At 35.9% G+C, this 12969-nt stretch overlaps 1 protein-coding gene across 12 annotated transcripts in view; it reads right to left on the minus strand.

Annotated features, from left to right (window-relative positions):
• Window positions 1–12969, minus strand: part of GPC5 (glypican 5) — a 595034-nt gene that overhangs the window by 467527 nt on the left and 114538 nt on the right. For 11 of the 12 annotated variants that reach the window (XM_058045232.1, XM_058045240.1, XM_058045242.1 and 8 more), the window contains one exon: window positions 10739–10864. The exons of the other annotated variant lie outside the window; for it this stretch is intronic. In XM_058045232.1, coding sequence (XP_057901215.1) covers window positions 10739–10864 — 126 coding nt within the window. The remainder of the gene's footprint in view (window positions 1–10738; window positions 10865–12969) is intronic. 12 annotated transcript variants of the gene reach the window in all.

Below are 12969 nucleotides of genomic sequence, written 5' to 3' on the forward strand. Positions count from 1 at the left end.
TTAATTCACTGCCTACTTATCAGGAGATGTTTTTCTAGGACATGAGTTGTTCTGTATCTAGAGAAAGATTTTTCTCTCTTTCTAAGAAATGATAATCTATTTTATTCATGTTCTATTTAATACTTTTGGGAAAAGGGAAAAAAAGGCAGTGTAAATCCCAAACAGTTAAAATGTTTTGCGGATTGATGCAATTATTAGAGAAAACTGCTCCTCTCAACTGTATCATCTTTTTACATATGGCTTCTCTTCATGTATTCCAGTACAATTTGTGTACACAGCTGAGACAAGAGTTTTTCTTGTCGTGAGCATCTGCCTGACCCATGGTGTGTGCTGCACCTACCACTGTGAACCTGTCCAATGGCACTGCTGAAGCATCTGCCACACAGGCACTCTCTACAGAGGATTTCAAAGCCTAGAGGAACCTGAAAGGTGGCAGGGAACAGCAAATCAATGAGCTCTAGCTGGAGTCCAGGAAACGTCAGGGTTTTTTTACCTTCTGATAACATCTAAAGGTGGTGCACAGTGGTGCACAGTGGTGCACTTGTAACTACAGCTCCATGAGGCACAGGGTAGAAGCAACCAATTTCTTTACTTTCCTTTTGGTAGCTGTGAAATATGCTCTGAATTGTGGTGGTTTTAACTGGAGTAGAGCCATTTTTCTTCACAGTGGCTGGTATGGGGCCATGTTTTGGATTTGTGCTACACAGGGTTGAAAATATAGAGATGCGTTTCTTATTTCTGAGCAGGGCTCACACAGAGTCAAGGCATTTTCTGCTTTTCGTACTGCCATGATGACAAGGAAGCTGGGGATGTTTGGGAAGTTGGGAGGAGACACAGCCAGGACAGGGCCCCAAACTAACCAAAGGGATATTCCAGACCACAGGACATCATGCTCAGTATATAGAGTGGGGGGGAAGAAGGAGGAGGGGGGACATTTTTGGAGAGATGAAGTTTTGTTTTTCCAAGTCACTGTTACATGTGATGGAGCCCTGTTCTCCTGGAGATGGCTGAACACCTGCCTGCCCGTGGAAAGCAGTGAATTAATTCCTCATTTTGCTTTGCTTGTGTGTGTGACTTTTGCTTTCTCTACTAAACTGTCTTTATCTCTGCCCCTGAGTTTTCTAGCTTTTACCCTTCTGATTCTGTCCCCGATCCTGCTATTGGGGCAATGAGCAAGCAGCTGTGTGGAACTCAGCAACTGGCTGGGGTTAAACCGTGACCATCTTCCCTCAGGGTGCAAATGTTTTACCATCAGACTTACATGTTCTTGAGGAAAAGATTGAGATTATCTAAGCTACACAACCACTCTGTGCTGCACACCCCCAGGTGATTACAGGGGTTAGAAACAGCCAGTCCACTAGCACTAAGTAGGATGTGTCTCACTCCACTGACTGCACTGACTCAAGAAGCCCAAATCAGATGACTGTGTTTGCATAGCTATAGATGTCAGTTGAATCTCACCCCAAAAAATGAAGTTGTACACTCAAAATGTACACTTCCTTGTACACTCAAATATGACATTGTCATCATATGAATACAAAATAATTAACTATACTGACTGAAACATAAGCTGAAATAATTTTCATTTTAAATTCTTCACAGGTGTCAAGGATAATAAACAACTTCTGGCTGTTTGATTCAACTCTTTTTCACTATAAATATATTTCTTTACTAAGCAATTAAAATTACAGAAGGGGAAGACAGCCTAGCTATAAGCTCTTGAACTAACTGGTAAAAAATTCTTGTTTGAAAAACTAATTCTCTCTATATTAAAATATTTATTTGCAATTAAATTATTACTGTGAATCTCTGTGAATACAGTCTGTGCTGTCAAAAGGCTGAATGGCAGTCTTTCTAATCTCAGATGTTGTTGGGTTTGATCATAGTAAAAACCTTCCTGTACTAGAAAGATATGTCGTACAGGGCTAGTAATATTTATCTAGAGATTCTTTTTCAAAAAACCCCTACAATGGTTTATGCCACCTCTCTCCAACAGCTAGCTCCTATCTAGCACCCCAGCACCATTCAGTGTTGTTCTTCAACCATTCAGAAATTGCAATGTGTTAACTGACAATGTTTAATACTTTTCACTGCAAGAAAAAACATTCTTATATCAAAAACACTGTTAGGATTATTTCATTAGTTTTTTTATTTATTTTAAACATCTTCTGTTCAAGGATTTCAGAAGGCACTGCTTATATACTTTTCTTCCTTAAGTAGAAAAGAGCAAGTTGTTTTAATGTTTGTACTGAATAATATTAGCTGTCTGCCCTGCTATCTTTGTACATTCCAGAAATACTTAACTAAACAATGAAAAAATGCATTTTTATTAGATGTAACATAGGCCAGGCTTGTTACTTCATCTATAACTGTTGTACTAATGTGTGATTCAGATGTTTTAAAGGCATCAGGGTATGGGAGTGATGCACATTAAAATACGATTGCTCATAACCTATTTTATACAGGAACAGAAGAATGTCTCAAATATTGTCATTGTCGTATTTGCAAAAACAACATGAACGTCTAGATTTTTATAGCACTTAATAAGAAGTGCTTTAAGAACTATTAATTACAGTTTATAATAACTGTTTATAAGAACTGAACCTTGCCCAGAGGGATTGTGGAGTCTCCCTCTCTGGAGATATTCAAGAACTGTCTGGTCACAATCCTGTGCCACGTGCTCTGGGACGACCCTACTTGAGCAGGGAGGCTGGACAAGATGTACCCTTGTGGTCCCATCCAACCTGACCCATTTTGTTACTCTGTGATTCTGTGGCTGAAGACTTAAAACCTGGAGTTCTAGACAGCATAACATCACCCACAGTGAAAACAGGCTAAGGAAACAGGGAAAATTAATCTTCTTTTCATAAACACTCTAATTCTCTCCAAATCTGTTCCCAACTTCATCTTACATTTAAACTGAAACTTTGAGAAACTATGTGAAACACAAGGTTTGGTGTCTTATTCAAGAATATGTTCCATCCTTGACCTACAGCACTGAGAAAGAATCAAATGATGCTTTGTCTTGCCTAAGTATTTTATACAGCTTAGCTCAGTGAGCTTAATACATCACTTTGACCTGAAGATCAGTACTAGCAAAAATAAATCAACAGTGATATTACATGCAGTATATGGATAAATATGGGTACCTAGTTTTCAAGTGAAATATCTCAAACACTTAGACATAGTTGCCTTGGATTAGTCTACTACATGTATTATTTAGTCTTTAGGTTATTTTGGTTTTTTGTCTCAGCATAGATACTCTGTATTAGCTTGAGTTACTAGATATTTTAACCTTTTATAACATAAATTCTACCAGTACTTTTAGACTGATGCCCTTTACAAAGGGGAGAAAAAGTCCTTCTAGGAAGTTCTATCCAACTATCTGGAAGACTAAACTAATTGTACCCTACAAGGCTCCATTTGTCTCCTCACTGAAAAAGAGGCCAAGAGGCCCATTCAGACTTGCATTTCTTCACACAAATACCTGAGTATGTAAGATCAAGAATAACACAGGTTTCAACAGGGCAAGCTCTTATTAACATAAGACATAAATGTGTTTAATATATGAGAGATTCACTCCTCAGACTAAGGAAGAGAAACTACATCTTATTACACAGCAGTACACTAGAATGTAACCCCTCCATCTAAGGGATTTTCTCAAATATGCATAAAGATTCCCAACAGTTTGAAGGAAGATCTTGCTGGTAGCAGAGATATCTTGTTTATTCTGAAAGAAAGACAACTCGTGATATTGGACTGGCTTTTATGCTTCTTATTTCCTTTCTCTCTCTCTCATATATATAAAGCATGGTTTTAGGAAGAATCTGCACAGTCTTCTGTTGCGTGAATGCAACAATTTAGTTCAGCTGCTTTGATCTGTTATAATACCTTCTGATATCTTAGGTGCTACCTGTACATGGAAACCTTTCAGATTTGGATGTGACTATTCACATCAGTGCTTGACTGGATCATTTACTAAGTCTGCAGTATGGCATACATGGGTGTACCTATGTCCTTTTCACTGGGTTTTGCTCAGTCTTTTTTCAGAGAGAGTTGTCACAGAAGCACTCATAGCAGGTAGGCATTAACTGGGTTGCCTCATTACATTTCTGTGTGGAACACCACACTTTAAAAATTAAAATTTCTACCGAATTAAAGTAGCTTCAGTTTGGGTTATTCAATGAACTGAGAAAAAAAATGAGCTAACATCACTGATTACTAAATTCATAGTCTTCATTAATGCAGCTTAATTTTCCTGAGAGCCCACTTGTGGAGTAGTGCTAAAAATTTTTGACCCTAGAAATGCAGTGTTACAATGGAAATAGAACAAAATAGTAATTTTAATGAATATAAGACAATTTGTGCTTCCAATCATAATTCTAAAGGAATACTAGTAAGTAGAAGCTGAGCTGCTGAAGAAGATAAGAACCCATGACTTTTATTAAGAAGGACAAATTATATTTTGAAGTACATGCTCATAGACTAACAGTTCTAAATGGGAGATTAGTTTTACTTCATTAGAGAGGATCTAATGATTTTTTTGACTACAAAAGCAGCAAGAAATATTTGATAAAACTGGAAAGAATAATATTTATTTCTAGAAAAAATAATGAATGAACTAATTTTTGAATGAATTAATAAAACCAAATGAATACCAATCTTTTGTCATCTGTACTATATAAATGAGAGTAAAAACACCGATCTGTACAAATAAAAATCCACAGAATATTCATCAAAATAGGACTACATATTGAATTTTTTTTCTTATATAAAGAAAAGCTTTCTGCAAAGTTTCACTATTAGGCTCATAAGAAAAATTTGTGGTTTTCACATAAGTCTCCCAACCAATTTCCAGACCTTTAAAGGCACCCTGCTTGAGTATCTATGTCATCTGTAAAAATGTAAAAAGCAAAACCCTCAGCACAATCTAAGTTTCAAAAGCACACTTTCACAGTCAGTGCAGGATGCTCAACGAAAACCTGACCTATAGCTGCCAAAAGAAAAAGTCTTCAGCAGAGGTTACATAATAATATGAAGGTTGAAAGGAACACCTGTAAATGCTGCAGTGCTGAACATTATTACATTGAAGTCTCCTCTCTGGACTGGTGAAGTTAGAGAGTTTACAGAAAACTGCTGTGGGCATTACATTGAAAGAAGACCCCATAGACAATATTTCATAATCCAAAATATTGTTTAAATTAACTCATTGAGGGAGGTGTATCAAATTGTCATGGCTAGAGGTGATAAATAACTTGGGTTTAGAAATATAAAACGCTTCAGAGTATCAGTGTGTGAAATTGTAAAATATCACTAAACTTACTCTTTGAAAGAGAACCTGTATATCTAAGTTGAATTCAGTAAGAGCATATTTCTTTTATAAGAACTTCAATGAGGCACAAACTTTCTGTCTAGTATAATCTGCTATGACTCAGTTATTTATTCTGTGCAAGGTTTATTTTAGAACTATGCATCAAAGTCTCCTGCATGAGTTTTCCTTCATTTCAATACGAACCCTTATACAAAAAGGAGATGATAGATTTTTATTTGTATTGCCTCCATTCTTTCATGTTATAAATTGTAGTAAAGTAGTTCTGAATTCACCTGGAAAACTTTTAAGAGTCATCAGATCACTAATATTAAATTGTGCTTCTTATTCTTCTATGATTGTGTAAAATGAAAAGCCAAAACCCTCCAAAATGAAGGCATGATGATGCAATAATTCAAACTTGGAATATTCTTTCTTACTGTTCTTTCTCATGTCTATCTTTGAATAGTCTTCTCTGACTTTATAAATGCTACAGTTTATTTAGCATGGTGCTAATCATGTTTTTAACTTTAAAAGTCAATAAAATTTGTAAATTATTACCAACCTAATAGAAATTAATTCACCCACTGTCAGAACACTTCTATTAGAGGCTTTGCTGTGCACGACAAACAAGTGCAATGATTCTAAGCAAACACTACAGAAAATGATATATTTGCTCAAGCAAACAAAAGGAAAAGTAAAACATTTATTTTGAGGTCATCAAATGCAATACATACTTTGCTGATTTTATGGAGTTTAATCCATTCCATCCTGAAGCGACATGAGATTTATCTAAGCATATACCAAGAACAGATATTACCAATATTAAAGCAGGAATTACTTTTATTGCTATAACTCACAGCAAAATAGGGAACATACCCTAAATTTATTATAAACAAAGGGATCTTATGCCAGTTCATGTCTTTTCTATGTTGACACAGAAATATGTATCATCAGCCCCTCTTAAACTGACCCAGTGCTTTGGTATTTGAGAGCTTCTGGTTCTCCTGAGGAAAGATAGTGGTGTGAAGATTTTTGAGTTCATGGGAAGACTGAATGCTCACAGTTATGGGCCCGGCATTTGCAAATTTGCATGTTTTGAGGAAGTACAAGCTTACAGTTGTTTTTTCTCTATGATCTGTCACTGGTCCTTGTTGGCAGCAGCCTATTGGGCAAAGCAGTAAGGGCCCTAATAGGCTGTTCCTATATTTTAAGTAGATTAGGCACATCAGGTGTCAAGTGGTGCCTTAGATGGCAGTTCACATATTTCCTTGTTTTAAAAAGTGATGATTAGCTCAAATAGAAGGAAACTGAAATAAATTTATTAATTTCCCTTATATAATCATTTATCTTCTTTTGTTGGGTAAGAACAGGAACAGGATTGTAGTAGTTTCAGAATATTTAAGATCCAAAAGAGAATATTTCCCCAGCCTAAGAGCTGTGCTAAAGCTAAGCATTTATTTGATGAGAGATGCTTATTATAATCACTTTTTAACGATTTGCTCTGCAATTAAAATCAATCATGCTGTTTAATTTATCTTAATTTGGATACTTCAGATATGTGCTTTATATGAAACTCTTCCTTCAAAACTTGATTAGCTGTTTTTAATAATCTCCACTACTCCTGAATCCTTCAACACACAAAATATTACTATTTTTTTCACTCACATCTATTTTTATTTCCGTTAAATTGCTGGTCCAGAGATGTACAGTATATATTATGCTCTCCTCTGTGTATTTTTAATTTATCTCTCTTCACATTCTAGCCAGACTCTGTGGACAACCAAAGCTGTATAAATGTCAGTTAAACCTCTTTATGTTTGTGAAGTGGAACAATCTCAGTCTATTTACATAGCTCCTGTTACTTTAGTTTAATGCTAAGATGCCACTGAAAATCCAAACTCATGCTTTGGTAGTGCATAACTTATTACTTTCAATTCCTCTTTTTCCATTGAGCTTAATGAATCTTATAACACTAAATTCCAGGTACATTATCAAAACACTTGGCTGTGGCTTTGGAAGTGAACTTTGAATTTCAATTTCATGCTAGACCATTGCAGTGACACAATTGGGTAAGACAGGGGAGGGGCAGAAGACTCCTCTGAGATGTCTTGTGCCTCATCTCATGCTGCAGTGACACAGATCTCATGACAGTGGTCTTGCTCCTGGCCACTTCTGATCCTGCCAGGCGTGAGTGCAGGAATGTGGGAATTCTGGTCTGAGGTCCTCATGAAAGCAAGAGCCTGTACTGTGTGAAATGCTAGACACAGAACATCTTCTAGAATTGCAGAATCAAGGGCCATATTTCCATGGCATTGTGATTTGGAAAAAAAAAAAAGAAGAAGGCTTAAACCAAAAATGGGACAGCTGAAGTGTATGAAATGTAAACTGTTAAGCAAGCTTTCATTTCAATAATACCATTTTTCATTTTCTGACCTTTTCCCATCCAGGCTTGATAATCTCTAGGATAGCATTAGAGAAGGCAAAGGTTACAAGATTTAACTGATACCCAATATTGTCAGTGTTAAAACCTTTGAAATGCTTCCTTTAGAAAGATGCATAAAAAAAGAAAATGAAAAACTGCAAAGATTTTTTTTTTCCCTCATTCATCCGTCTTCAGGGCTTTTTGCTACTTGGAGCTTGAAACACAGATACAGCAAGCAGGCTAAGCAATCTCCTCAGGTCCTGGTAGACCAGCAATACATAGCTCATTATATTGTTTTCTTGTGTCAAGTCCAAATTTCAGTCATCAGCAGCTAGCTATGGCACATGTTTTTGAAACAGAAGGCAAAAACAGATGGAAAAGAATGAAGAATCTCAAAACAGATAAAATCTATTTGTTTTTAACTAATGTGAACAATGTAGACTTTTCCCCATCAGCGCCAGAAACTCTGGTGAGATGCACTGATGAGTTCATCAGTATTGTTATTTATTATTCTATTAGTGGGAAGGCAGGATGAGGAGAGAAAAAAAAGAATAAAGAGAGTGAGAGTGAGTGTACAGGTTCTTCAGTATTTAGAGAGAAAAACAATGATGCCTGCTCAGTCATTATCACTTCTAAAATGTCACAGTATCCTGGCATCAGGACAAAAGAAGTTGAGCAACACAGGATTTAGATAATCCTGGTTTCAGAATCATAGGGTTAGAGGAGATTTTAAGAAGCTATCCAACTTATCTCCACATCACTAAGAAAAATCAGCTTTTGTTGCATCATTTCTCAGTGCCTACCTTGCCTATTCTTAAAAATCCTTCTTTATGTGCATGCTGGACAACAAAGCTACTTATTTTTGTCCTTGTCAGTAGAAAACTCTTGCTAATGTTTAAGCAGAATATATTTTAAATGCTTGCTATGCATCCCAACCATTATAAAAGCAGACACTAGACACTTCTTCCTAGGTCATCACTTCTGATACTAACAGTAAAAAAAAACCTCGTCTTGCTCAAAATGCAGGGAAGCTTTCCCCCCTTCAGTTACAAAAGAACAAATATAAACAAATACAATTAAACAAAGGGCTTTTGGACTGAATAAGCAGGCAAAATGAAGCAGTGGAAGATCTGAGTCTAGGACAGATCTGAGTGCCTTCATGAAGATACTGAAACAGGAGATTGTGCATCACAATGTATTCAGTGTACAATCAGAGGTCTTGAGTAGGAACTAATCTGCAGGTCTCAGCTCCATTTGATAATCCAGAGCAACTCAGGGTTTTCTGCTCTTCTGGTTTTAACAATCATTCTGTACTTCTACTATCTACATCTCAGCTCTTTCAGGAAACTGACACTGACATGTATTGACCAAAAATATATATGCATTAATATATATACAAAGACAAAATATTTTAGTTAAGGAAATTTTTACGTTAAAATAATAACAAAGTGTTACTCCTTACTTTTAAGATACAGTGCTTTTGTCATCCATTATATCTTTTGGGTGGATCCAATATTAAAAACATTGTATGCACACATATATATATATAAATGCATATATATAAGCATATATGTAGCCTATATATATATATATATATATATTAGCATAACTGTTTAATTACATATAATCATATAACATAATAATAGATACACTATAATAGTGTCATATGATAAAATAAGAAAGGGTTTGAAAATATCTAATGTATTAATAGTAGGTATATAAGCAGCCACAAGTAATGATAGAAGAACTTTGTTCTTAGGAAATCTGTTACTGAAATATTTGATAGGAATACTTTAAGTGAACCAGGGAATGGTCAGAAAAACAAAAGCAAGGAGGTAAAGTAGGGATTAAATCTCAAATACAGTTACCTAAAGAAGGAACACAGCCTCTTCAGAAGATTGTTGAAATCCCTGGACAAAGGAGACTGTCAAGGGAGTCAACCACTCACAGGACTTTGGTGCTGCCAAAGCACGGGACTGTCCGAGAAGATAAAGGAAAGTGGGCCTGCAGCTGTTTGATAAAAGGATGGCCACTAAGGTTCCTCATGTATCAATTAATAAATGACAACTCCCACCTAACTTTTTAGAGATACCTAAAGGTGCATATTGCCTACTGCTCTCTCTATTTGCTAGCTCATGCTTTACTAACTCTCCTCACAGCCTTCTTTGATATGACTTTTGATACTACCTACTAATCCACACAATATTAACATAATCATTTTTACTACAAATAACTGCAACAAACTTTTCAGTATTTTGGTCTCTGTCATCAGGAAGGGAAGCATTTCCTGCTCAGAGAAATACTTGTTTAGGTGATCAAAGCAATAAAACAAAAACATAGAGATCAGCTCTCTGAAAATCTTTCTGCCATCCAAAAATGCTAGTATTTTATAAGCTGTGTAATACACTAATCCCAGAGATACACATCTAGGACTGCAGCAGTTTATTATCTCTTCTTTGCCACTGCTGCTGAATGATGTCTCCCAAGCTGCTGCATATATAAAAAATACATGTTTCACTTTTAAAATGTTTTATCTTCACATTTAACTTTTAGTTCTCTCATGGGAAACAATATATATTAAGAGATTACTTCATACTTCAGAGCTAAAGAAGGTTTTAAGCTTGAGTCTCTGACCACACGCTGCATTAAAAGGAGCATTTTATAAAGACCAAGCTCAAACAAAAATCCATACTCTTTTTGTACAACTGTATTTTGTAAATGCCAATCCAGCTTCTTTTCCAGTGTTTAGGTGCTGCAAATTTGAGGGACAAATGTCTGAAGAACATTGGAATTCTTTTTTTCTTTTTCCCAAACAGAGATGCAGGAAGATTTTATTTACTGTGTACAGGCGAAGCCTGAGAGAAGGGAACCCACGCTTATTTAATTTTCAAACTAATTTTGACACAGACACAAGGAAACACCACACCTGACTGGAATAGAAGCTGTTTTAGCAAAACTTGACTCGCAATGCACAGAAAACAGACAGAAGTGAGCCGGAAAGCTACCTTCCTACGAGATCGTCTCCATTCCAGCAAGGGAGCCCGTCGGCGGCTGCCAGCTCGTTGGCGCACAGCTGATCCGCCAGGCCGCCGTAAAAGGCTCGGTACGGCCGCAGGAGCCTGAGGAACTCCCTGCACACGGGGACACCAGAAACCACTGTCACTGCCAACCAACAGCACCGAGCTGCCCCGCTGCTGTGCACCTCTAAAGCATAAGGAATGGCCTCATTCCATTACTCTCCACTGGTTCCGGCGGTATTTTAAATCGATCTGTCAATAGATGAGTTTGATTCTTTTACACACACTTCATTAGTTTGAAAAGTTGATATTCCCACCAGTCAAATTAAAAATCCTACTTTACATTTGCTCTGGAACAGGAACTATTTCTTTCAACCTGAAATTTTCTTGCATTGTAGTGATGCAGTTTGCAATGCTATAGTTGGACAAACAGATGAAAAAATGTTCCAAAAAAACCGCATGGCAAATAAAAGAATAGGTGCAGATAATAAGTCTCCTGTTTTCCAAAAAGTGCTGACAAAACGTCCCCTACTTATCTTTACAAATACTACACAATTTTAAAGTTATGCAGCAACTCAAGATTCAGGTAAAATGGGTTTAAGATGTTGGAGTTCAGTATTTAGCAAAGATTTAAATAACCATCTGAAGAATTGTATCAGTTCTACCATGTGCTGTGCTAGCAGATTATAAACTATGTATTGTAATTTTAAATAATTTTAAAGATGCCCAGAGGTAGTGATAAGGTTTTGTACTTAATTCAAAACAAATGAATTACTTTTTAGTTGGTATGTTCTTAACAGAATTGTGGTATTTAATATAAATTGTTTGTTTATGAATTGCAAATCTCTTCCTGGGAGACCCTTTCCTACTGGGAAAAATTAAAATACTTATTCATTCTGAAATGGAACATGACATATTACTGAGTTATCTATGACCTGCAGGCACACAGAAAAGCCCCACCAAATGCTGCATTCATTGCTCTGTAACCCAGCAAGCTCCACTTTATGCTAACTCCCTTTATAGTGTCTGGAGCTGTGAAAAAATGCCAGAAATAGTATATACATTTCCCTATATTTAGTTACCACAGGACCATATGCTATAGGGAATTTATTCAGTATTGTCTACTTCAAATTAAAACAGATAAAACATCAGTGATGTATACAGTGCATCATCTAAAAAGCCATACATTCTTTCATGTAATAGGGCAAATATTTTACACAAACTACAGTGGTTTTGATTAACTATGTCTATTAAATGTGATGTGAGTGCCCTACTAATTCTAAAACTGCAGTTCTGAAAAATCCCATGTAGGGTCAATTTTGACTATGCAACATATAATTGCCTATGTGCATTACGTTTTAAATATGATTCATCCACACTCTCCCAGCCATGAATAATCATATCTTTTATTTCTCCACACACAAAATTGAATCCAGTATGCACAGTGGCTTTGCATTTTCCCTCCAAATGCCATTGAGTGGATTGATTTTGATTTTGTCTATGCTTTATGTTTACATTCTGACTGAAAAATAGTGTTTAGAGAGTCCTCTCAAAGTGAACAGTTGGAATTTCTTCTGAAGAAGAAATAAAAATAAATAAATGTAGCTGTCATAATATCTTGCCACAAAGTGCATTCTAACAGAAAGGTCATTTGGTTTATTAGTAAATATGTCCTGAGGCAAAGATAAATTTAATAGAGAAGTAATAACTGATTTCAGCCCCTGTTAATGACCAAAGTAGTTAGAAGGGCAAATGGTATGAATGTCAATTTTCACATGATCATCCTCTAGACCAGATAGCATGCAATTATAGGCAGCTGACCACAAATGTGCAATTACAGTCAGTGGAAGCTGAAGATCCTTTTTATCTGTTTATTCAGAAATATTCTTCTTTTATCTTTTTTTTTTTTTTTTTTTTTTTTTTTTTTTTTTTTTTTTTTTTTTTTTTTTAACAATTTCATCCTCTGTACTAGAAGCTGTTTACAGTTCTGGAGAAAAAAGCATTACAATACTTCCAAGTTGGTATGTTGCTGTGGAAGGGTTCGCTTAGATTTTTTAAAATTCATCTAACAATTTTTTGGCATCAAAAGAAAGGAGAAATTTCTTTTTCTTCTTGTACCAAATAGTACCAGAAAGTACCAGCTTTTTCCAATAGGTAAAGATAATTCAGGAGAAGTTCAGGTAGCAGCAGTCCAACATGTACTTTAAAATGTAAACTTT

This window comes from Melospiza georgiana, chromosome 2, assembly GCF_028018845.1.
Source record: "Melospiza georgiana isolate bMelGeo1 chromosome 2, bMelGeo1.pri, whole genome shotgun sequence".
NCBI classification, from domain to species: domain Eukaryota; kingdom Metazoa; phylum Chordata; class Aves; order Passeriformes; family Passerellidae; genus Melospiza; species Melospiza georgiana.